A 26,684-nucleotide genomic window follows, 5' to 3' on the forward strand; every position below is an offset into this window, starting at 1 on the left:
ACTGTCCATGTCAGCAAGGAAGATGTTAAACAAGACCTTTCCTAACACTGATCCCTGAGGGACACCACTCATTCCTGGTCTCCAGCTGGACATTGAGCCATTGATCACAACTCTTTGTGTGCGGCCATCCAGCCAGTTCTTTATCCACCAAGTGGTCCGTCCTTCAAATTGATGTCTCTCCAATTTAGAGACAAGGATATCATGTGGGACAGTGTTGAATGCTTTGCATAAGTCCGGGTAGATGACGTCAACCGCTCTGCCCCTGTCCATCAGTTCCATACCCCCATCATAGAAGGCCACCAAATTGGTCAGTCAGGATTTCCCCTTAGTGAAGCCATGCTGGCTGTCACCAAGCACTTTGCTGTTTTTCATGTGCCTTAGCAAGCCTTCCAGGAGAATGTGCTCCAAGATTTTGCCAGGTACGGAGGTGAGACTGACTGGTCTGTAATTCCCTGGGTCATCCATTTTCCCCTTCTCAAAAATGAGGTTTATATTTCCCTTTTTCCAGTAGTTGGGAACTTCACCTGACTGACTTGATTTTTCAAATATGATGGCCAGTGGCTTTAGCAGCTTCATTCACCAGGTCCTTCAGGACCCGTGTACGGATTTCATCAGGTCCCATGGTTCATTCAGTGTGTCAGATTTAATGAGCATTATAGCAGAAATCTACTAGTAACAGAAGATTCCTTGCCGCTCCTTTCTTAATATTATTGCTTTTCCGAAGTAGTTGGAGGATGTTTGCTGAAATGACCACCGTGCAGAGTAGAACGTGTCAGCCTGATGGGAACGTACTGAATACAGTTAGCTACAGATTATTCAGGATCAAGGCGGCAGGAAACCAAGGGAGGGGAAAAAAAAAAAAAAACCCAAACCAAAACCTTACAACTACTCATGTATGAATAACTGGTGTTTTTATCCATATAGACTAAATATATCACCTCTATCCAAATAGGCTGATCTTGCCCATTTATTTCTCCATCTGGAAATGGTAGACCAAGCTGTCTTTTCTGATCCTAGTCTCTGACAGTCAAATGGAGGGGAAAGGGTGCAGAATATTGTGCTAAGAACTTGAAAACACTGAGCCTTATAGTCCACATGAGATGTAGAAGGTACCGTGCCACTCAAGAATGATGGGGTAGTTTGGAGGTGTGCTATGGAATTTCACCTTCCTAACTCCCAGCAGTATATAAAAATAAAGTGTTAAACTAAAAAACAAAACCCAAACAAACGAACAAAAAAAGCCCAACCAAAAGCACCACAAACCAAAAACCTGACCCTCTCCAAAAAATCCAAAGCAGTTAAAAAAACCCAAAGCAAACAAAAAATCCCCAAAGAAATAAAAAACTCTTTAGGATTAATTTCTTCTTATAGGGAATAATCCTGGCCTGATCATAATGAGTTCTTAACTCTTTTCATGAGTTTGGTGTAGCTGAAGTGGCACTATGGACCTTCAGGGGCTGATTGTTCACTTTCTGAATTACAGCCAGGTCCTAACCTATAAGGCAGTTGTTTTCCAGTCCCAGTGAGGCCTTTGGAAAACAAACCACTATGATTCCTCTCCTTCCCCTCTTCTGTACATCTCTGACCCACTCCTTAATAATGCCATCATTAGTGCAGCAGTTCTGGGAGATGAGGGAAAAGTAATATGCATGTAGTTGACAAGATGCCTCAGAGAGGTATCTTTGGACACACAGGAAAGGATCTTGGCATCACTGTTAATGAAATGTATGTTAGTGTCACCTGTAGTAAACAGTGTGATAAGCAGGTCTGCAAGGGTTAGACTATATGGATTAGGAAGGGCATCTGGGGCTCTCCCTCTCCAAGTCCCTTACAGGACAGGGGCCGCCCTGGCTGACTTACAGTGCTCTGGAGGTTTTTGCCTGGTATTTCACTGAATCCTAAAGGGAACCACACTGTTTTAGAGGCATTTTTAAGTGAGTGGAAGGAGAGAAAGTGATAGACCATTAATGATTTCATGAGAAGAATGACTGAGAAGTAAGTATGGGATGAAAGTGTAATGCTCTGGTGTAAATGTGAGTAGATAGGGACAGAGAATTCCACAAAATAAGAAGGGATGTTAAAATTTGATAACTACTGCCATGAAGAATGATAAAATCTATTTTTATTAAGTTTCCATTAGTTGCATGCACATATTGAAAACAAAAGTACAAAGTTATCATTTTTCATGTATTTTAATTCATTAAAACTGTATCAGATAACTTTAATGAATTTGCAGGATATGGTAGTTTTAGTTTTCAGTTAAGCATGGCTTTCAGCTGCTAAACCTTTAATAGAGGTTAAAAAGAAATTGGGCGACGTTAAGAGGAGCTTGACCATTTTGATTGTAACAATAATCAGGTTATATGAAAATTATTAATTAGGAAACTAATAATAGACATTCAAATTAGGTGACATCCAGGCTGCAACAGAAATAGGCACTGAACATCCGATGAGTCTTAATGTCAGACATCAAAAAGTCTTTAAGAAAGAGAAAGTAGCAGTATCTGTCTAAATTCAGTGATGTTCAACCTTAGTTTTTAAATCTCCATAGTATAATTTGTCTTTTAAATTCTCCAGTCCTATTATTTATGCAGAAAATTGCAATAAATAGCTGCTTATATTTTTAAAGCTTTATATTTGCAGCTTATTTTCATCTTTCTACTGGCACTGTCACACACTAAAATTGTAAATGCAATTATAAATAATAAAAGAAACTTCAACCCCCCCCTTTTTTTTAATGTTTTATTGTATATGTATATGTAATCCTGTTCAGTTGGCTGAAAGGAATTGGAAACCACAGTGACCATTTAGTGCAATGGGAATGAGGGATAGGTTGGATAAAAAAATAAAAAAGGAAAAAAGAAGTTAAGATAGGAGACTTTGAAGACAGTGGCAGGTCACAAATTCATTTGCAGTACTGAATTATAAAATCAGAAACATGGAAAATTTTTGAACAGTTAGTTTGGACTATTCTCTATCTTTTTCTGGTTTGTAGGAGATTTAGGGTCTCTATGACTTTGTTTTGGTTTTTTTTCATGTGTGTGTTGTTTGGTTTTTTTGTCTTCAGAATCAAATAAAAAATGTAAATGAAGTAACAGGCTTGAGGATACACTTCAGTTTGTGTTGGATTTTTCCTTTCTATTCTTTAGTAGGAGCTAAAATAATTTGCGTCAATATTTCCATGGCACACTTCAGTGTCCAGTTCTTTCATTTTCACAGTCAACCTCGCTATCTCTTTTCATGTCTCTAGCTCATGGGACTATGCACTTCACTAAATCCACTGCGAATTTCAGATGAGTCAATCTCTTCTGAGTAGGCTTTTTTTTTTTACTCACCATCTCTCCCAATTGTCATCAGCATACTGCAACATTCAAGAAGTCTTTCTCCTGATGTTTATCTTCAATCAACTAGTCTATATTAATTTTAATATTCCTCCTCTAGCTTCGGCACTTAAATTATACCATGGTCACTCAAGGGAAATATTTTTATTGCTTGTTGTTTATTGCTATAGCAATGGAGTCTTATTGCTCCTCCCTGCATCTTGTACAACAGAGATTTAAACAGGCATTCATTTTATTTGGTAGGACTTTTCCTAGTTGGAGCTGTGAAAGAATACTTCTGTACACGTAGGTAAACCTCTCAACATTGTAGAATCAATAAATAAATCATTATTGCTTCAGGTGGAAATCAATGAAATGAATGACTGCTCTATAAGAAGAGAATAGGGACTCCACTCTTTAAAAGTAATTTTAAATTGTATGTTTCAATCGGTAAATTGTAAAACAGAAAAATTGAGATTATATAAATTCATTTGTATATGTATGATCCTATTGTACTTGTATGAAATAAAAGAGGATGTATCAAGGATATGTGAGAAGAAAGAACAGGAAAATGTTGTGGGGTGGTTAGGGTTTTTTTATTTTTTTTAATTTTTTTTTTTTATTTAGAAGACTTGATAATAGGGGGTGAAAGAAAGAATAAATCAGGATGCTATTAGAACATAACCAGAAACTGAAGAAACTGATATTTTTAGTATTTGATTCTTTCTCCATTAAAAAATGAGGGGGAAAAAAAAGACCCTGCTGTATAAAGAATGTAATCAGCGACCTCCTAACTCTCAAGAGCCTAACTTCAAGCACTCTCTTTTTCTGGTGTTAAAGCACATTTTGCTGGTCATTCATTCCACTATTTTGAGCAAAAGAGATGTGTTCATACAAACACTGAATGCTTGTTTCCAGGGGAAAAAAAAAAAAAAAAAAGATTTTTTTTCATGCAAACAGTAGATAGTGTAATAGAGCCTTGGAGGTGGCTGGGATTTGAGCTTTCAAGTCCTGTCACTAGATACACACAGCAGTGTTTCTGGGGATATGTCAAAAGAAATGAAGTGTGAAACTGTATCTACAACCTCTTGCTAGAAGGTTTGGAAATAAGGGTGTTTCCAGCAGTTTACATGACTGTCTCATTTCCTAAATATAGTTTACAGCTATATTGTCTGCTCTGCTGTTGAAGTCATTGTAGTGAAGTGTCAGAAGATGCATCTAAATAAATATTAAGAGTGAGAAGGAAAAAGGTGCAGAATCTGTTAATGTACTCAGTGACCATGAACAACCTCATGATAGTAAAAGGAATGATTATATGAGTGAATGAAAATATTTGAAGAAATACTTGAACTGGAATGAGACTCATTTTTGCTGAAATGAGGAGATTGAGGCGATAAAAGAACAAAAAAGTCTAAGATGAAGAAAATCACCCAGCATTATTTTGCTTGCCAGTGATTTCCAGCTGGTGTTCTTAAGTGACCTTTCAGAGACCCGAGTCACATTCTCCTGACAACAAGTCTCCCACCTTGCCCCCCCCCCATCCCCACAAGTTATTAATTATTTTAAACAAATATATTTACACGTAAGTGATTGAAAATAGTATGTAGCATCAAAGCAACTAAAAAAGGCATTAGCTATACTCACTCCGTGAATGAGGAATATTAGTCTTCATCTGGTCATTTTTTGTTTAATTACAGTACATGGAAGTTATCTTAAAACTATAAACAGGCAGAGCTTGATATGTTGTGTTCCAGGAATAGAAAACTGGGATTGCTTCTACCTGGAGTATGGAGCAGAATAGAAGATAAAAATAAAAACTCTCTATCCGAAAACCTGTAGCTAGTTCATCCAGAGTTCAAGTAAACTTTCCATGCCTCTACACTAAAACACCACAAGGTTAAACTGCTTTCAGGAGCTCAGAAGATTTAGATGACATTGTTTTAGGCATTGTAGTATGAAAATAGTGTGTATTTACTAGTTAAATTTTTACTTTTTTTTTTCCCCCTTCATTGTAGTAATTTTTCTTAAAGCTATTCCACAACAATAGAAAAATTAGAAGTCAGTAATTATGTTAAAATCTTATTGTTACCTGATTGATGGATTTTTAGATGCCTGGCAGTAGCATACTGTCCTATGCTTTCTGGCATAATTTCTTGTACTCTTCCAAGCCATTGCTTTATTTAAAGTAAGTGAAATTAGCACAGTGTCTGCTTCTGCGAACGAGCTTAAGGTGTGCAGATTTGCCCACACCCACAAAAAATGTCAGTACCTGCGTGATGCTGCTCAGCCAGACATGTTCTTCACAGTCTTTTCTAAAGGTAAAGCTTTTCCTGATGACATTTGGAATTGCCTAATTTGTTTCCAGTAAATTAGAAAATATTAGTTAAGGAATTAAGTTAATGGGGGGTGGGGAATAGACCTCTTCAAATGTTAATCTTAGGTCATATTGGAGTTCCTAACTGGTCTTCATATTAGTTGCTGTAATCGGAAGATAAAAGTCTATCAGATTTTTGGGGGAGTTGCACTGAATCTTTGTCTCTGAGTTCCACAGTAAAATTTCAATTTAAATTTACTGAGGCATATAGTTCAGTTGTTTTATCTACTCATACGATTGTGTGGAGGAGATGCTATAGTACCCTCCAATTTTATATATATGCAAATAAGGCCCCCTTAGTGTCACCAAAGTAAACCGACAACCCTGAATACTACAATGTGCAGCTTTGTTTCCCTTGTCCAAGTACATAGGTATCTCTGAGCACAGATTTCAAAATAACTGTCCGTTATGACTGGAATTTTTTATTGAGATTTACTCTGGGGATGGTTTTGACTAGTAAACAAAGGACTGTTAATGTATCTGACTGCTTTTCTTCAAATAAAGGTATTTAAATTGTATTTTTTGGGGTACACTAATGGAAAGTGTATGTAGCTCCCATTTTCCTATTATCCTTTTCTATAGCTGAATATTTAATGAGGGAGCCACAGTTTTCCTAAAGCCTGTGAATATTTCTCTTTGCTGTTGCTCTGCAGAAATAAGCAAAGAGAAGAAAAAAAGCTAGTAGAGATGGTTGTTAATTTCAAATGGAATGCTTCAGTGAAACATGGGTAATTGCTCTTGTGTCTGGGCACATATGAAACAAATCAGGCATGCTTCTCAAGAGCAAGTTTACTGTGCCTTCAGAAAGGCTACATATTCAGTAATGGGCATAAGCTGTTAAAATATCAGGGTTGTAGTCTGGAGAGGAGTTACTTGGGAGGATTAGTTAAACCAATCTTTCTACTTGATTTTATTGTTGTATTTAGAAAAAAGGCTTCATATCCAAGAAGGGGGAAGCGTGTTCTCCACATTTGAAGTGTTTGTCTTCATTATCATCATAGGAGTAAATCTCAGTGTGCAGTAGCTATGTGAACACTTATATGTTGAGAGATTTTATACGTGGGAGGAAACTTGGCATTGAGTTTTCTTACACAAAGCCAAATCCACACTTGAATGTTTCCATGATTAAGGCCTAAAACATCTCATTTTTCAGTCTGTTAAAATGTATTACTCTTATTTACAATGTGATGAGTGGAGAATCTTTTGGCACTAATCTTGGTACAATGTACCACCACGGTGTTACCAGTTGTCTTTTCAGTAATCTTTACTCATTATGTTCCAAAAGCATGGAGCTAACAGAAAGATATCTGAGAAGGTTTCAATTGATGACTAAGTAAAAGAAGATTCATGGTTTTATTCTCTAGCATGTTGGTTGTTGGGTTGTTTTTTTTTTTGCTGTTTTCTGTTTTTTGTTTTGTTGTCCCTCTTTTTTTTTTATACCCTGCCCCCCCCCCCCCCCCCCCCCCGGGAACCAGAGTTGTATTGTTAAAGAATGGAGTACTTGCATTTGCTGTCTCACTAAAAGTGGTCATAATGCAAATGAATAATTGGCAATCAATTTTTTTTTTCTGTTTGTTTATTATTGGCATATTTGTACAAGAGGGACTAATTGATGGTCATTATATGTGACATGAACTTAGTTTTTGTTTTCAACTCCCTCCAGCTCCCTTCAAGAGATTTATTATCTCAGTAGGGATTCTTCTCATCTTGCTTTTGACAGAAAACAGTGGAGAACAGAGGAGTCTGTAATTGATTTTTGTATCCTCTTGCTTTTTTTGTGCAGTTTTATAGAGGCTGCATTGCAAAAATGGGCTTTAAAAGAAGTAGGAAATTGAAGAATACAAATAGCAGCCTTCCAGTACCTGAAGGGGGCCTATAGGGATGCTGGGGAGAGTCTCTTCGTCAGGGACTGTAGTGACAGGACAAGGGGTAACGTGTTAAAACTTAAACAGGGGAAGTTTAGATTGGATATAAGGAGGAAATTCTTTCCTGTTAGGGTGGTGAGGCACTGGAATGGGTTGCCCAGGGAGGTTGTGAGTGCTCCATCCTTGGCAGTGTTCAAGGCCAGGTTGGATGAAGCCTTGTGTGGGATGGTTTAGTGTGAGGTGTCCCTGCCTATGGCAGGGGGGTTTGAACTAGATGATCTTGAGGTCCTTTCCAACCCTAACTATTCTATTATTCTATGATTCTAAGAATACACAATTTTTCTAATTTTCCAAATTCAAAGAAATTAAACTTTCAATCTCACTATCCTCACTACAGCCTGATAAGTAAGGACACCTTGTAAGTAAAATAAATCGGGCAGGTGTTCCTGCTTCCTGGGTTCTGAGATAAAAATATGCAAACTGTTGTCCTTACTTGCCAGCAGGTGACCAAACATTAGCCAAGTAGTTCAGGATAGGCTTGCCAGGGCAGGTGATCTCTGTGCTGCTCAGTACCATGCTCAGGCTCCATGTTGAGCTGGCATCTGTATGGTGCATGTGGTTTGGTGACACAAAGCCTTAATGATATTTGCAGCCTGGCGCTGACTCGGACAGAGACTAATGGTGATAAGGATCAAGACAAGCTATGGGTTCACTGCCCCTGTACCACCTTGTACAGAGTGCTCTGAAGAGAGTGATGGAGTGAAACAGTGGCATCTGCCAAAGTGACATCTAGATTTCTCAGTGTAGAAGATTCAAGAGAGTAAAAAAGTAACATCAGTAAGGACTCGATTGTCCAAAATCAGAGACTGGCAGAGAAATAGTAACCTTAAAGAGATTTCCCATTTCCTTAGTGAAGACCCCATCCCTAGGTGGTGTCAGCAACATGAAAGCTGGCAGCTCTGATGACCTTTCTGCTACTTTTGTGCCCAGGGCACCTGACTTTTAATTGAACCTACAGAAATACTCCATTGAGAGAAGGTTTCTCATACAGAATTGAATCATTACTTGTTGACATGTAGTTAAATAAGTATAACAGCAACTAGCTCCTATAATGTGTATTTATAGTATATACTTTGTTATACATACAGGTGTTTATAAAGTACATTGAGATCCTTAGCTGAAAGGTGTTGTATAAATGCAAGCGATAATTATTGTTACATATATAAAAAATAAGGTCTTTCTGCCAGTAGCCTTTCCTCAAGGGGGAATTTAATTTCTTCATCTCCAGTAGTTTTATTGCAGTCTCTCTTAAGATCAGAACGTGTAGTATTTAAAGTTGATTTAAACAAGAGGGAGACTTACTCTGCGATCATTAAAATCAAAGGGATGTGCTTCTGCCTGGACAGTTAGCTACACGCACACAGAATGAATCTCAAATTCTCAGGTTAACTTCTGTTTTTCTCAGAATGAGAAGATACATTTTATGCCTTTCTATTTGAGTCATTCCCTTTTCACATTTAGGCTGTTTCAGGATGTGCTTATTTGTGTTTGCTTATCCCTAGTTTAGGGTTACCAGTATTATTTATTAAGGACATACTTCATGTGTCAAAGTACAATAACTAAACTTACAATACAGTAAAAGCTCCCTAACAGTAACATCTGTGTTTCTGTTAAGACAGACAATCTTATAGTCCCAACAGTATTAATTTGGATGCTTATGTAAAATAACATGGCTTTGGGAAGGTGCATCTCAGCCCTCTAAAAGATGTAAGATATATTTTCCTAATGTACTGATGGATAGATGTTTAGAATTGCTTGTACTCAGCCATAGCAAATATTAAGCTCAGTAACTTAATGCAATAATTAGTATCAGTTTAGGTGAAAGAAATATTTTGTTTAAACTTAGGATATATGTCATCAAAAGCATAGTTTCTGTCAATGTGTCAATTTATTTTTTTTCTCAGAAGATACAGCAATAACACTGACCAGTGTCTTTAAAAGAATTTTAACATATTAACAGCAGTAGTGAGATGAGAAACTATTACAGCTTATTTGGGTGGTTTACCATTGGGCAAACAGTTGGCAATTATTGCACTTGGAAGAATTAAATGGATGATTTGAACAGGAATGCTCGATCGTCAGTGAGTTTCATCTTTACATCAATTGTAGCATATGTCCACATTTTTTCCAACGGCAATGAATTTCCTGAGGTGGTTTCACTTTGTGCTTTCGAATGTTAAGTGTTAACATCCAGCAGGAGAGGCCTGTAGTTGACCTTTCATGCTAAATGCAAAAGGGCTGTGTAGCCTTTAAAAGGTTTTTGTGCCTTCTGGGCCTCCTGGGAAGCTCCAGTTAGCTTCAGACTGAATCAGCCGGTTTGGGTATGAAACATCAGTTGTGCAGAGTAACTTTTAAATATTTTTAATAGTGATGTCTGCCTTCTATGATAAGTTGAATCTGAAAACATCTGTTTGTGTATGCAACACATCTGGCTTTATGGTGCATTATGTCCTTTTACCATATGCTCAGGAGTGAAAATTACCAATACCTATGGTTTGCTTCTATTCAGAGTCCTTCCCATAATTAAAAACCTGATAACAAAGTCGATGCAGGCAGTATAACTGCCCAGCAAAAATTTCTGCAGCCATTTTACAAGTTTTGGCCTTTGATATCATAAGGTTTCTGAGTAGACCTTCTCATTTGATTAATCCTGATGCTTGTGTCAAGACAGCTGCGGTAAGATTTTCAGTCTCTGCAGAGAGGTGATCAAATGTCATCCTGTGAGCTAGGCTTAAATGGCAAATCAATGTTTTCTGTATTTTTCAAAGTTTACATTTCTGATAGCCTGCTTTATTCTTTCCAGAAATATCTGATTTCTTGATTTTCTCTCATCTCTTTGAGAAGAAGCTACATATCTTCTAGGTCTGTATGCCAGTATGTAGTGCCCTTTTGGTCAGGCAGTGCAGGTGCTAGTACATTGCTTTGCGTTTGATCAATGTTAGTAGAATTATCCAGGAGAGAAAAGTGTAAAAATGGGAGAGAGTCCAGTGAGATTCTGAAAATATCCAGGTTAATATGCTGAAGGTGAACTGATCTGGATGCTCATAGTTTACACTGCTTTAAAGGGAAACTACTATTCTGAGGAGGAGAAAGCCATTGGGGGTTACAATGTGGAAGTACACCAGGGTAGTGTCTGGAAGTACATGAAGACTACACCTACCTGAGGAATACCATGCACTGCAAATTGTTAACTGTTGGGAGAATGTTAAAGGGGAGGTATAACTCCATGACTGCTTCTGTTCTACATTCTGTTTGTCAGAGACATATTGAGCTCGGCAGAACTCCTCATCTGGTTTCATCTAGTACAGGTATCTTATCTAAGCTAAATAGTAGAAAAATACAATTTAATTGTTTTATCGTACTAGCTATTGTACTAGCTATTATATGTACTTGCTTAGTAAGTAACTTACCCAGTTACTGACTTATTTTCTTAGAAAATAAAGAAAATGGGATATAATTGCAGAGGTGTTACTATGAGCTTTGGTGTATATAAAAGCATGCAAGAAGGCAAAGACTTATTTAGCAACAAGTTTTTGAGGTGAAAATGAGTAATGAGGTGACTAAATCACAGACATCGTTTTGAAAATCTGAGTTCTAATGTTTGTAGAAAAATTATCTGGCTGATAGCAATTATATTAGCACTGATTGTGGGAATATGCAGGCAGACACATGAGGGAATGTGGTAGGTGGGAAAGAGATGTGACATGTTTGAAGAGAGATTGTAAGAACAAAGAAAAAAATATAAAAGTAGGAAACATACCTTACTAATATCATTCCAGTTTTGCACTGGGATCCAGTGAGCATCTACATTCTAATATTAATGTGGTCATACCTATTGTAGCAGACTTTCTGGTCTAATTACTCTAAACAGTTAAAATCATGTTGTCAGTATTTTAGGTTCAAATTTTCAGTGCTTTCTCAAAGTCTAGTTCTTCTAGATGATTTGGACAAAATAGTTCCCTTTTGGAAGCATAAATAGTATTCTTTGCTCTATTGTTTGAAGGGAGAGAATTTTGTTATTAACTTAAGAATAAGAGCAACTTCTGAACTATGCCCACTCTTAGTTTCCTAAAATACTAGAGTATATTCAAATCCTTCAAGTAGGTTATTATCTGTAGCAAGGACCCAAAATGTCCTTCAAAATCGTTCACCAAGAGAGCTTACAATTCAGCAGGAGTCTAATCATCAGGATGTGCGTCTGTGTTTCTGACACAAATGTTATTATTCCTGATTTCTTATGTAAACAAATTGCAGTTGCAAAAACAAGGGATGAGAGGCATTGTAAAGATAAAATGAATTAAACCCATGAAACTGAAATGAAAACTAGTTTGAGAGGTGCTTATAGGTTATCTTCCATATTGGTGAATCCTAGAATGTTTATTTTATTCTTTCTTAAGAAATGGAAAAATAAGTGGGGAGTATTCCATCCAATTTGCAGTTAAGAGAGAGAAGTCTACAATAAAGCAGAGTATCTTTGTATTAAAGGTAAGAAATAGTCAATTTTTTGGCTTCTCTTGGAGCTTAATTACAAGGAAAAATACCTTGATAGTGCTTATTGGAAAAGATGAATAAGTGGGTAAATACTAAAATAATCAAACTCTTTTCACTACTCTAAATACATTACCAAGCTAGTCCTCAAATAAAACTAACACTTGGAAAAAAGTATGAAGTGTAGAACCTATAATCTGCAAACGAGAAAACTGAAAATACCAGCAATTCCTACCCGATCTAATTGTTTTTCACACTTATTTACTTTTTTCATCTTAAAAACGTGCAAGTATAGGTCATTTGAAAATAGAGCTTAGTGACAATACTTCAGTCCTCACAGAATTTACTTGGTGATGGATAAGAATGAAAGTATGTGTGAATTTTATTTCTTGGTGCTTCTTTAGCCTTACCTTCAGCTCCAGCTTGGTACTTCAGTTTGCTTCCAGCTGTTTTCTACCCCAAGTAAAATGTTTCATGGCCATGTGCTGCCTCTATCTCTGTCAAGTGGGGTTAGGAACTGGTGTTGAAAAGAGGATATAATGTGCTCTACCTCCTGGAAATTTCTTTCTACAGTGAGCCATCCTTAAAGGCCAGCTGTGCCCAACCACACAGCTGTTTCACAGAAAAATAATCGCTTAAAGCTTAGTGTCAAGGCCTAGAATCAGATTGTGTGAATTTATGAAAGATAAATTCTGTGGCAGACTGCAAACTCTTTTTTTTATATAAGCAAGATTATAGATAATAAAAGAATTATTTTGTAGATGGCAATAAGCATGTAGGTAGCTAATGCCACATTTAGTACTATTATTAAATGTTTGTGTTCTAGTCAACCAGTGCAGTGACCAGCCTAACCTCCAGCAGGAAATACTACATATTATTATTCCTTATAGTTCAATAAGCCCCCTTTTTTAATGGAGAGCATTAGTTTTGTGGTCAAAGTGACAAAATTAATATCTTAACAGTGCATCAAGGCTTTCCTTCCTTCCTTGTAATAGTTATCTCTGCAATTGCCTCATTTTTCTGTTGTCAGACCTGAGCATATGCTGTATCGGCCAGTTAGGAAGAAGGCTCTCAGTCACAGAAATTCTCTCTCCAGCCACAGGTAACAGAAGAGATACAAAGTTCGTAAGAAGTTTGCTTTTCTTATGAAGCTCTAGTGAGTTAGTTCCAATTCCAACCTAATTTTACATGGTTGTGGTTGACACTGGAATATTATAAACATATCTAATTATTATATGGTTTTACAGATCACTTTTAGAGAAATGCTTACCTGAGTGCTTTCTGTATAGGGTGCATTCATTTTCCTTCTGGAGTGCAGGTGTTGCATCATCTTCAAGAAACTGATGTTCTCTACAGTGAAATTTTCTAATATTGTCTCTGAAATTCTGCATGTTGAACATGTGAAAATCAGGTGGGCAATTAGATGATTAAAATAGTAATATGTGATTTTTATGGTTGAATGTAGGCTACACCTGAGTAAAAGCAACTAGTTAGAAAACTGAAGGCAGAGACAGCTGTAGGTTGTGTACAGCAGACTGGTCTTTCATTTGTCAGATGTTCAGAAAAAAGTGTTTGACTGTGATTGAGTTTGGATTTGCTGTACTTTCCTGTAAAGTATGAAATAAATGGGCACAAGAAATTATTTTATTAGTAACAGTTCGGGATAACTCTCTAATGCTAGAATCTGAACTTTTTATTAAAAGGCCACTGTTGAGACTACAAGAGACAAAGTATATTATTTTAACAGACAAAAGCATTTATAGAATCCTTTATTTTTATTAAATTACCTGAATTTTACAAGACTCCTTTGCTGCTGAAGAAAATAAAGAATTAACTGTTCTAAATTATGAGAACTGGAAAGAAATTCATTACTGTTTCTATGAATATTTCTGTTTGAGCTGCCATTGAACAAAGCTCAATTTTTCTTTTATGTTGCATGGATTTGTGATCTACTAAATGGAGGAGAAAAAAATGAGGGCATCAAGCTCACTTTCATATGTGATATGTCAAATAAAATGAAACCAAGGCTAATTTATTATGGTTTATAAACAGATGCTCCTGCATATGTGCATGTGTTTGTGCATTTATGTACTGATACATTTTAAGAAATTATTATCCTGTTAGTAATAGCTGCAAATAATTATTTGTGAAAAAATGCCATTCTATAGGCACCTAAAATAGTAACTTCTGGAAACACTTCTCTTCAGTTCCCGCTTCCTCCTCTGAATTCCCACCAAGCCTTCTCCTCCTCCCCAGTGTCATGTAAGAACAAGCATGTCAGCATTCAGGAAGATACAGCCATGCAGTTAATTCTAATTGCCAACACTGAATAAATTCACATTCTCTTCTATCTGTGAAAAACTGACAGATTGTGCTTGTACATTTGAGCTTGGACAGTCTCTTCCATCTCAAAGTTTGTTTTGTTCTCAAGCTGGGAAAAGTCTGAATTCTTTCACTTTTTCGAACTGGGAAATAGTCTGTTTTCCTTGGGGGTAAAAATTTGTAAGGGAATACAAGATACCCTTCCAAGACCAAATATTCTTATCATATGCATCGAGTATTTTGCACTGGTCTGCAACAATATTTCTACCCAGTAGTTCAGCAGGGCAGCTGAGACATAATGCAAAAGAAACAGAGCAACCACAGAACAGTTACTCTTTTGTAAACAGATTTTCTTTGTGCAGTGATAACTTCAGGTGCTTGCATAAAAAGACAAGTCATTTCTAAACTATAAAAAAAGGGAATTTTCTTACTGCTTGTCAGGCACTGCAGTAATTTTGAAGGACTGAACATAATTGAAAGAAAAATCTTAGTGTTTCATGTATCATCAACCCATATAGTGAGCAAAGGTATAGTAATGAATGCTAGTTTACTGAATTTAAATTAGCAAAATCCAAACTTAGCTTGACAACTTCAGTAAAATACTTTGACCTATAAACAATAGTTGTTTGTCACTGTCATTATTTCAGCACATCTGCAACATTTAGCAGTTCTAGAAGTCTGAAGTCTTCAGGAATTTTCCAGAAATGCCTGCATAAGAATAAACCCGTTGCTTTCCTCAGTGACTCAGGATTTTATACAATAAGCAAATCTCATAGGTATTTGTCAGTGTGATTACACTGCTATAGACTTGCCTAAGTCACCAGCAAAACCCTCATGAGTACACCTTTCCTGATGGTGGGGCTGGCTGGAATGATAATCTTATCAACTAAACTTGAGTTAAAAAGGCAGTAAAGAGTCTTCTGTGATTGGCACATCCCTAGCTTAATTTCTATTCCTTTCTAATGTTTCTCTCTAAATGAGCTATTTTCTGAAGCTGAAGTTATCATATTAACAGGCATTCCCATATTTGAATAGAAGTACAAAGCGACTCAGGCTAAATTTCAGTGTTTTCCTTTTGGATCTATTGTTTGATTGTTACATTGTTGGCTCCAATACCTTGCGCTTGTACCTGAGCTAATTCTTTAACTGGTGTGTTCTTGCAAGGTGTTACTTGTATCATGTCTCATACAATGTTTTTTAGGGACAGAAAAGAGAAGTTCAAATGTATATTCTATGGCCATGCAACACCAAGGTTGGTGATGGTCTAACAACCCTCTCAGATGGGGCATTAAGGAATGCTACTGACTTGAATCAGAGTGGTTTTCAGTCCCCTGGCTTTGATGGTGTCTGTGGTATCGAGGCTTGGAATTTAATCAGATGGTTACTTCCAGGATTTAAAAAAAAACCCAACCCACCAGTCTTTACAATGTAGTTTGTAACAAAGATCATTAGAGTTACAGTCAAGTTTTCTGAAGTGTGGGTTTTATTGTAAGATTTATGAATGTAATGTGACTTACACCATTGAGCTTCACCCACGAGCTGATATTTGATGATAAAAGTGTGAGAAAGGAACGTGAGAAAAGGGGTATAAAAACTTTCTTATTCAAGGCAAATTATATATGCTTCACATAAAATTAAGGGCTGCTAATGACATGGTAGAGCTGTGATTGGGTCACTGTCAATTTTGAAAGCAACCTGGTTCACTATAAGCTTTGACCTTTTTCTTGCTCTAAATTTCACTACAAAATAAAACCTCAGACATTTATTATAGAAAAAGTTGACAGTCATTAAGATAGAGCACAGTTTGAACAAACAGATTTCATCATGAACATAATATGAAATGTGTGTTCTTCCATACTAGTGTCCTAACAGATGTAATTAGGGAAAAACCTTTTTTTTTTTCAGTCAGCTTGAAGTTGAGGGACAGAGTTGAATGGAGCAGGCTTTGAAAGTGCTCATTTGCAGCATTTCACCTACTGAAAGCTTTGGGTTTTTTTTTTTGTTGTTGTTGTTGTTTGTTTGTTTTTTAACCTTCAATATATCCTGATAGTCTGGGGCTTTGTGTGTGGTTTCATAGGTCCACAGGTTAATGGTAAACTCCTGGTTAGGTAAGTTATTTAAAGGAGAGGAAAAAAAGGGGTCAAAAGGAAGGGTATGTTCTGGATACTGTTATTTTTTCTTGGAAAAAGCAGGTATAATCTTAGTTAAGACAAGTTACGGTGGAAGGAGAGAAGCTTAGGGGTGAGTGATTAGTCTCCCTGCTGTTCCTGGATTTCTGCATTTGAACTGTGATATTGTCGGGGGTTGGACTGTCTTTTTGTTTGTGTAGTGTTAGGCCCTGTGGCCTTGAACTTCTGGGGAGTTACATACAGCCACCCAAATACATGAACTGGCTCTTCCAAAGAGAAATTCAGGGTTTTCCAGGGAAAGGTAATTGAAAGGAGTTTCCCTGTTGAGCACTATCTGTGAAAGAGGGCTGTGGAAGATGGAATACTCTTCTCCTGACAGCAGTACAGGAATAAAAAGTAATAAAGTCTTTTTCACCTAATTAGAGATACTTGCCTAATTGGTGAAGGTTGATGCAGCGGTTCTTTTTTTTTCCTCTCCTACCTCCCTCCCCCCGCCCCCTCTCCTGTGTTACAGATATACGTGGACTGCAGGGATTTCTTGATCAGGCCTCAAGACTGGGACTTGATGTGTCATTACAAAAAGTGGACAGGAACATCAGCAGAGTCTTTGCCAACCTTTTCACTACCATGAAAACAGAAGAGCTGAACCGCTATCGGGACACATTGCGAAGGGCTATCTTACTCCTAAGCCCACGGGGAGCCCAGACTTTTATTAATGAGGTCAGTGCACAGTTTTTATCATTATCATTTCAGGAACGGGAATAACAGGTACTCCTGTAATGCATACCTTGTGGTTAATGCAAACTGGGACAGCATGGGCCAGGTGGGCACTCTTGGTGTAATACGTAGATTTATGGGACAATTCTGTTTTTCTGATCATCTTCCATTTTAGACCTGGATTTCAATCACTGTTGACAGGTGACAAGAACATCTACTATAGTCTATTAGAAAAGAAATATAATGTGCCTGAGTCATCTTTACTGCGGAAATCTTCAAATTCATATTAAAATGGCATGTTATTGATGTTTGCAAGCTGAGTCACAAAGATGTTTATAAAGTATGAAGTAGGAATTATGTGTTTGTATTTTTTTTATTTCCTTAATGGTTCCTTGAAATCAAATATGCTAAATAGGGCAGGGAGGTAGCTGTTGGGCAAACTTGTAATTAATATTGTGTTGTGGGCTAATTTTTAGCATGAGCTGTTTTTATCTAGCTTTTTAAATATTAAATGATTAACTATTCTGATGTTTTATGTATCAACATTGTGCATGAGAGTTGGATCCTCAGTATAAGTTTATGTGTATTCATTAGCTAGGAATTTGGCAATGAAGTAGGTTGTTTTAATTCTTTTTTTATTTTAACTAACCAGGGATAATACCGACCCAATAAATTAAACTTTGGATGAGGCCTGTTTCCAATTATCAATTTTGCTGCATCAAAGCCTGATGGATTAAAAAAAAAAAAAAAATAAAGTTAAACTAGCTCATTAAGGTTTTTTTTTATCATATCAGCATAAGTAAATTCTCTACATTTATGTTCATCAGTGATTTTTAAATCAATAGTGTAAATTTTGTGGTAAATAAATTAGGCAAATGGGTAGCTTGGGACAGACTAAGTACAGACACGAATTCTACTTGTGTTTTTGCATACACAGAGATTTTCAGTAGAGGAATCAGGGAGTACTTGCCCTCAAAGTATAGTAAGTTATATGCAGCTCAGTCAGTGGTTTTATTTGCTTCATAGTAGGCTTCTGGCAAAAATACGCATTGCTTAGTTTTACAGTGAGTCCTAACAAAATATCCAAACCAGGTATTGAAAAGACATCAACACATATGTTTTACTGAGACCCAATCTGGGTAGAAAGTCTGTCCCCCTTGAGTGCATAAGGCTTCAAAAATGTCTGTAAGAGTTACGTGCATGTACCGTGAGGACCCTGCGGGTCTCAAGAGTAGGGACTAATGTATTAAACTGTTTTACTACTCACTTCACCTTTAAGCGGTGTGTATTATAGGCATTAAGGCTAATGATCCTGATATATTTCCAGATCCTTGCAGGAGTTTAACTGTGGGCAGAAATGAAAAGTAATTTATTTGGCAATCTTCTTATATTGAATCTCAATTGATTCAGAAAAGCTTTATAAAAAGAAAATTTACATCTTAGAAAGGAACTCTCAAAAGACTTAAGCTGTGAGGTGCAAGGTTTAGGGAAGACTCCTTCACTAGCAGAGGCTGGGCTTACATTTTTTGGAGGCTTGCGATAACTGTGATTCCTCAAATTATCTGCAGCACAATTCCAGAGAGTCTAGAATAACAACTTTCAGATTAAATGAAATAGGTATTCTTAGTAAATTACAGAAATACATAATTCATAACGCGCAGCAGTAAGGGCGTTTGATGGGTTTGCTTATTTCCACAGTTAGTAAATATTTCATGCTACAGGTACTGTATAGCTATATACTGAATAATATTCTTACCAGTCCAGCTCCTCACCTTGGAAGTTGTTTGAGATTCTGGAACATTTTCCCTTTTCTCTTTTGGAAAAATATTTATGTCTCTAAAATATGTAAGTAGTAACCCAAGAAGAAAATTAATGCGGTTTATTTTTAAATTTTGGGTATATTGATTTTAATCTTTTCTGTTTTAGCTCAAATTACAAATAAGAACTTAAGAACAAAGAGAATGAATTGGATTTAAAACTTTGTTTCCATTAATTTCTGGAAATGGAAAGCTCCATGTGAAAAAGATGTTTCTCATTAAGTTTTTTTGGTTTTGCTGAGCTGCTATTTTGTAGCAGGGGAGAAATATCTGAAAAACTAGATCTTGTTAAAGTCCATTAGCTACTAACATAGAATCATAAAAAACAGGTGTTGTACATGAAAACTCTTGGGGAATGCCAAACAAAACCAAGAGATTTTCTTGGACAGTCTCTGGAATATGAACAGTAATGGAAATGGTTTTAACAAATTTTTCTTAGCAAAAGTTACAGATGTCAGTCATTAGAAGCTAGTACAAGATTTGTCTCTTTCAATATTGCAAGTGATACATTTTTCTTGCTAAATATATGGATACAGATTTCATCCCTGATTATCTCTTGGGTGATCTCATCTGACGGGATGCACAGAGTTAGGGCACTCTGACATGTCAGTGAAACTTTTGAAATTCTGTAATTCCTCAATTTTGAAATTATTTCTTTAATTTTTGTTTAGGCATCATTTTCACTTTACTGACTTAGTATCCTCAATGCCTGTTTCTGTCATGTGTCAAACTTGGGGCAGCAGAAATTACTGACATTTCATAAATTTTCAAAGCTTATTATTCTTCCATAAAATTACTTTGTTTGTAAGAATAGAGAGAAAAAAATCTTTTCAGTGTTAGAAGTATAAATATGGAATCAGCCTTTATTAAAAAAAACAGAAAGTAAATGCATTTTAAAAACATTATCTACCCTAGGTTTTCCATTAAAAGGTCACTTGGGGATTAAAACAAATTTAATCTAAAGACAATGTGTCTCTCCTTAATAATTTTGTGAAAAATGTTCCCTTCTCCACCTGCAAAAATCCCCAATATATTTGGCCTGGTTCCATTGCTTAGTTCATATGCAAAAGAATTCTCAATTGTAATAGGTATGCATGTAGGAGCAAAAATTGTTTCATATTTTGAAGATGTGGTTTCCTTGCAAGGCAATATATAGAGAAAAAAAAAAAAAAGAAGAAAATGTAGCAGTGCAGAAATGGGAAGGAGATTTATTACTTTCAGTTATTCAGTTAGTTCTGGCACAGGCATGGGATCCAAGACTCATAAGTCTCCCTCGTTGTAAAGACTTCACCTGCCTCTTCCACCTTATCAATAGAGACATTTTTTTTGGTTGCAAGTAGTGGAGGCATATTTGTATGGATTGCTTTTATCAGTAAGGGCTTTACCCTGCATACTGACATGAATACATGGAAAATGGTTTAGAGAGAGGTGACAAAAATAATAAAAGGATTGTAGCGCAAGACCCATGAAGAAAGATCTCAGGAATGTGCTATATACAGCCTTCCTAAAGGAATATATATAAATACTTGAGAAGAAACATAAGAGGAGGAAGAATTGTTAAAGGTAATCGTGGGTGGTGATTTGGAGAAAACTCCAGGAGCAAACTTGCCAACAAAGTTTTCAAACTGACAAGCAGGTATTCTTTATTGCGGTGCCAGGAGACACAGGGGATAGCTCCTCCTAACGTGTGTCTCCCTGTTGCTCCACAAGCTGTCCTTATATAGTCCCTGGGCATACACACATTACGTCATTTTCCAGAAAGTTCCCCGCATGCATACAAAAATGTGGTGGTGGTCTCTGAGGGTCGTTTACTTCTTCCAACAGTCTTCATCACTTCTGGCAGCCTTTGAAGCACACGCAGTAGATGCTCATACCAGTTTAATTGGTTTGTTAGCACCAGAGACACAATAATCCTCCTATCCTCCTACTTACCAGTTAGTTTAACTGTAGCCCCTCCTGGACACCTGCCGTTCCCAGATACTGTGTCCTGTTCTTCTAAACTGTTTTTCTTAAAACTATGTCAACTATAAGGATTTATCTTGTACAAGAATTCTCAGTATGTTCTCTACCTGCACTCTATTTTTGTTCTATGTCTCATGCACCTCAGTAATTTTCCATTGATACTATTACAAAGCCATAAAATTTAACATTACTTAAAACTAATTCTAAAGGTTTATATATTCCATTTTGTGATTTTGTGCCCCCCTTGTCTCAGTGGTCTAACAAGAAGTAATGACCCAAAATTAAAAAGGAATGCTTTCTAATGGGGAGCTTAATTAGACAAAAAGTAACAAGTGATAGGACAAGAGGTTACAGCTTCAAGCTGCACCAGGGGAGGTTTAGATTGGGTATCAGGAAAAATTTCTTCACCAAAAGGGTGATCCAGCATTACAACAGACTTCCCAGAGAAGTGGTGGAATCACTGTCCCTGGAAGCGTTCAAAAACCATGTAGATGAAGCCCCTAGTGGCGTGGTTTAGTGGAGGCCTTGGCAGTCCTCAAGGACTTGGTGCTATTTAAGGTCTTTTTCAACCTGGCTGATTCTATGCTTCTATATGAGTGCCTGACAAGAGAGGTCAGTGAGGCATCGTTCTTCAGGGTGTTCAAGAAGGGATCCACTAGATAAAAAATCTTTGTAAACTTAGTCTAGTGGTCTTTTCTGAATCAGTTTGAAGGATATTCTAGATTACCCAGGGGTCCTTCTGAAGACATGTCAGGAAGCATTCGTGGTATGAAAAAGTTCAGACTTTGTACATTTCAAAAGGGGGAAGAGATCTTGTAGTTCAGTATTTCTCAAGTTTCCTATTACAAATGTGCAGTAGCTGTTAGCTGTGGAGGACTTGGTGGTGGTGGTGTGGTGGGTTTTTTTTTTTCTTCGTTGCAGAGCACATTTAATTAATTTGGAATATGTATTTTAATGAGATTTTTCATGGAAACCATAGGTGATATCCGTTGCTTTATAGACCTTAATCATGCTGCTTTCTAGTATTGCCACCTCTACTTTTGAAAGCCAGTAAAATGGAGGCTGTAACACAGTTGCATGTGGTTCCTGATTTAAAAAGAGAAGGAATTCTTTGGTTTACAAAACCTTTAACTCAGCATTGCTTTTTTTTTGGCAGCTGCATTGAAGTGAAAAATGCTTCCATTTAGGTGTGTCTTTGAAAATTATATCATTGCTTGTTGAGTCTATCTTGACTGTAGGGCTAGTAAGCTTACTGCAGTAAGGTTGCTAGTATATATGCATACCCCTGCACATACAGGCTGAAAGAGGAACTCTTTGCATGCCTAGTATAGTAAACAGGGTAAGAAAAGAAAATCAAATAACTAGAGAGCTGATTAATTGCATTAAAAATTGATGCTAAAACCCTGTATCATTGCAGCAGGGTTATCTGAATCAATGCAATTCCAATTTGAGCTGAAGCTATAAACTTCCAGAATAATACTGTTTGTTAAACAGTTGTAATTTATCTCTGTCCTGTTTATGCAGTCACCTCTGTGTCCTCACCAGAAAGCAAGGACTGCTTTCTGTTTCTCTTTTACTCTAGTTAATGTCAAATGTTCTGACTCATTCCTTAAAAAAAAAAAAAAAAAAAAAAAAAAAGTATTCTGCTTTTGGTTAAGGTAGGGCCATTTCACACTGATTTTCGACCTTTCTTCATTCCTCGTCATTGAGGATGCTGAGCGCCTTAGTCCCAGCGCACTCCCAGCTGGCACTTTTTTGTGAACAGTGCTCCAGACTTCTTTCCCCTCTGCAGTTGGTGACATGCTATTACTTGACTGGAGCTGCAGGAATTATTTATGGCATCTTGAGCAGTTTGCACCCACAAGGAATTGTATGAAATGGATTTCCACAGGAAGCAAGCACCTTTACGTTTCAGAATTTAACAGGAAAAAAGTTTAATAATAATTTTCTGGCACTTGGCATTTCATATTGCCATACAGCTCTCTTATTTATGTCATGAGCGTTCAGCATATTAGCCGGTATCTCTGCTTTATAGACAGTCTATAAACATCTTGAAATACTGGCAAATAATTTGGGAAAAAAATATTATGCCTTTTCCATTTTTAGAAGGCAATTTCTTTGTTGAAGGAGATGGTAGTGATTTGTGAATGCTGGTAACAGAACTGTAGAAATAATACATTCTTCTTTCAATAGTTGAAGTTAAATCATACTCGACTTGTTTTTTCTCAATCTTTCTCTGGTTTTCTATTTCTTCCTCTGCTAAAATCTTGTCTGCTGGCATTTGCAATATAGTAAGACTTTGTGCTTAAAGAGAATAATAGTTATAATTAATTATTAACAATATCAAACAAGCAAACCTCATTAAACTGCTAAAACTTATGTGAAAACAAAGCCTCACATTATGGGATAAATTGGCGTAGAAGCAGGTTCTTTCAATTGGGCCAAAAGAAGCCCCAAGCCACACACAAACTCTCACACATTTTGTTTCACTATGATTAATGAAAGCTATGGGATCTCTGAAAATGTTTGTAATGATAATTTGCATGTGCAGTGATAGATTTGTAGGCATTTTGAAGAGGGAGAAAAGAAAGCATAATCTGGTGAATAAATGGCTTTATGTGAATTGTTTACGTAGCTTCATGTAAATGACACTTCTTTTACTAGTGCAGGTAAGTTTAAGTGACAATAATTCTAGATTTTTTTAAATTTAATTTTATTCCACTACTAATGTTGCAACAGATTTTGAACCTGAATGTTGAACTAATGAGAAACATGAAGCCTGCATTCAGTTCCGTACATCTCTAACAATAACTGATAGCAGCTTTGTGAGGCTTTGTGGGTCAATTGAGAGGAAAAAAAAGAAAGCAAATGGGCAAAGAAGAGATTCAGAGCAGCCCTGCAGAGAAGGACTTGGGGGTGCTGGTTGATGAGAAAATGAACATGGGCCGGCAGTGTGCGCTCGCAGCCCAGAAAGCCAACCGTACCCTGGGCTGCATCAAAAGGAGCGTAACCAGCAGGTTGAAGGAGGTGATCCTGCCCCTCTACTCTGCTCTTGTGAGACCTCACCTGGAGTATTGTGTGCAGTTCTGGTGTCCTCAACATAAAAAGGACATGGAACTGCTGGAACAAGTCCAGAGGAGGGCCACGAGGATGATCAGGGGACTGGAGCACCTCCCGTATGAAGACAGGCTGAGGAAGTTGGGGCTGTTTAGCCTGGAGAAGAGAAGGCTACGTGGGGACCTAATAGCAGCCTTCCAGTACCTGAAGGGGGCCTATAGGGATGCTGGGGAGGGACTCTTTGTCAGGACTGTAGTGACAGGACAAGGGGTAACAGGTTAAAACTTAAACAGGGGAAGTTTAAATTGGATATAAGGAGGAAATTCTTTCCTGTTAGGGTGGTGAGACACTGGAATCGGTTGCCCAGGGAGGTTGTGAGTGCTCCATCCCTGGCGGTGTTCAAGGCCAGGTTGGATGAAGCCTTGTGTGGGATGGTTTAGTGTGAGGTGTCCCTGTCCATGGCAGGGGGGTTTGAACTAGATGATCTTGAGGTCCTTTCCAACCCTAACTATTCTATGATTCTATGATTCTATATCTTAAAATTACACAGTTTCTATGAGCCTAGAAAGAAATAACACTTCCTTCCCCCACCAACCAACCAACCAAATGAAAACTCAGAACAACAAAACCCAACAAACAAACAAAACCCAACCAAACCAAACCAAAAAAAAACAACTGATGCACCGTATAATTTCTCACCACCTGCTGACCAATGCCCATCTTAGCCCCAAGCAACGATTGGCCCCTCCCAGACAGCTACCGCCAGTTTCCATGCCAAGCATGACGTGCTGTGTTATTGATTATCTATTTGGCTAGTTTGGGTCAGTTGTCCTGTCTCTGCTCCCTCCCAGCTTCTTGTGCCCCTTCTCACTGGCAGAGCATTAGAGGCTGGAAAGTCCTTGACCAGCGTAAGTGCTACTTAGCAGCAACTAAAAACATTGGTGTGTTATCAGCATTGTTCTCAGACTAAAGCCAAAACACAGCACTGCACCAGCTGCTAGGAAGAAAATTAACTTTATCCCAGCCAAAACCATGCCACTTACTAAGTCTTTCAATGTCATTAATAGTATGTATGGTCTGAAGGAACTAAATTTTTCAGTTCATATTTTGAATCTGATGACTGAACACATGCATAGAGGACCATTTATTTTTTAATATTGTTAAATCTGTATGTTCAGGAACTGGACATTCCTCTTGTTCCAAATAGTTACTCCTCATTATACTGTTGGGTTCTTGTTTCACTACAGGTGTTCAGTTGCTAAAACATGACTCAATTCCTGAAAAATTTACTTCTGTCCACAAGTAAGGATGTTGGGAAGCTGTGCTGAATATCTGTTTGAAAAAAAAAAAAAAAATTGTTGAAATATTTTAATTTTACATTGTTTCATGAGCTTCCTTAATTTTTATTTTGTTATTTTTCATTCATTTTTTTAGTCCTGAAAATTGTTAATTTTCTTACCTATTATATTTTTATCTTTTCTCAATCTCTCTGTTAAGTGTGGAAATTAACAGCATGGTGCAAGGTAAGCCTGTTCACATGGGATGGCCCTGATAGAGGTGACAAGTCTGTAAAGTGGAAGGCAATAGGATGCAGAGACTAGCAACCATGTCGTTGAAGCAGGTGCTCGTGCTACGGTATCACTGTGTCGTGGTTCATAGGTTTCTCCTTTCAGGGTAGCCCCACGTTAATACAGTATGTTCCAGAAGTAGCTCTCTGCACAAATTTAATGTCAGGATTTGGTAACTGTTTAACTTGTTAATTTTTTACATGGACATGTCGGATTGAGTGCACCCTCAGCAAGTTTGCTGATGGCACCAAGCTATGTAGTGCAGTTGACAGGCTGGAGGGAATGGATATCATTCAGAGGGACCTCGATATTCTTGAGAGGTGGGCCCAGGCAAACCTTATAAAGTTCAACAAGGCCAAATGCAAGATGTTGCACCTAGGTCAGGACAACCCTAAACACAAGTGCAGGCTGGGCAGAGACTGGATTGAAAGCAGCCTTGAGGAGAAGGATTTGGGGGCGTTGGATGACAAAAAGCTCAACAGGACCAAGCAACGTGCACTTGAAGCCAAGAAAGCCAAACATATGCTGGGCTGCATCAAAAGAAGTGAGACCAGCAGGTCAAGGGAAGTGATTACTCCCCTCTACTCCTCTCTCATGAGAAGACACCACCTGGAGTACTGTGTTCAGCTCTGGGGCCCGCAACACAAGAAGGACATGGACCTGTTGGAGTGAGTCCAGAGGAGGGCCCCAAAGATGATCAGAGAGCAGAAGCACCTCTCCTATGAAGACAGGCTGAGAGAGTTGGGCTTGTTCAACCTGGAGAAGATTAGGCTTCAGAGAGACTTTATAGAAGCCTTCCAGTACCTAAGAGGGGACTACAAGGAAACTGAAAAATGTTTTACAAGGGTATTTGGGCTAGAGGTAATGGCTTTGAAATGAAAGAGATTTAGATTAGATGTAAGGAAGAAATTCTTTACTGTGAGGGTGGTGAGGCAATTGCACAGGTTGCCCAGAGAAGTTGTGGCTGTGCCATCCATGGAAGTGTTCAAGGCCAGATTGGACAGG

The 26,684-nt window shown here is 37.5% G+C and overlaps 1 protein-coding gene across 3 annotated transcripts in view; it reads left to right on the forward strand.

Moving 5' to 3' along the window:
- GRID1 (glutamate ionotropic receptor delta type subunit 1) overlaps window positions 1–26,684 on the forward strand; it is a 539,323-nt gene that overhangs the window by 288,267 nt on the left and 224,372 nt on the right. For all 3 annotated transcript variants that reach the window (XM_065670830.1, XM_065670832.1, XM_065670833.1), the window contains one exon: window positions 17,073–17,278. In XM_065670830.1, coding sequence (XP_065526902.1) covers window positions 17,073–17,278 — 206 coding nt within the window. The remainder of the gene's footprint in view (window positions 1–17,072; window positions 17,279–26,684) is intronic.

This window comes from Lathamus discolor, chromosome 3, assembly GCF_037157495.1.
Source record: "Lathamus discolor isolate bLatDis1 chromosome 3, bLatDis1.hap1, whole genome shotgun sequence".
Classification (NCBI taxonomy): domain Eukaryota; kingdom Metazoa; phylum Chordata; class Aves; order Psittaciformes; family Psittacidae; genus Lathamus; species Lathamus discolor.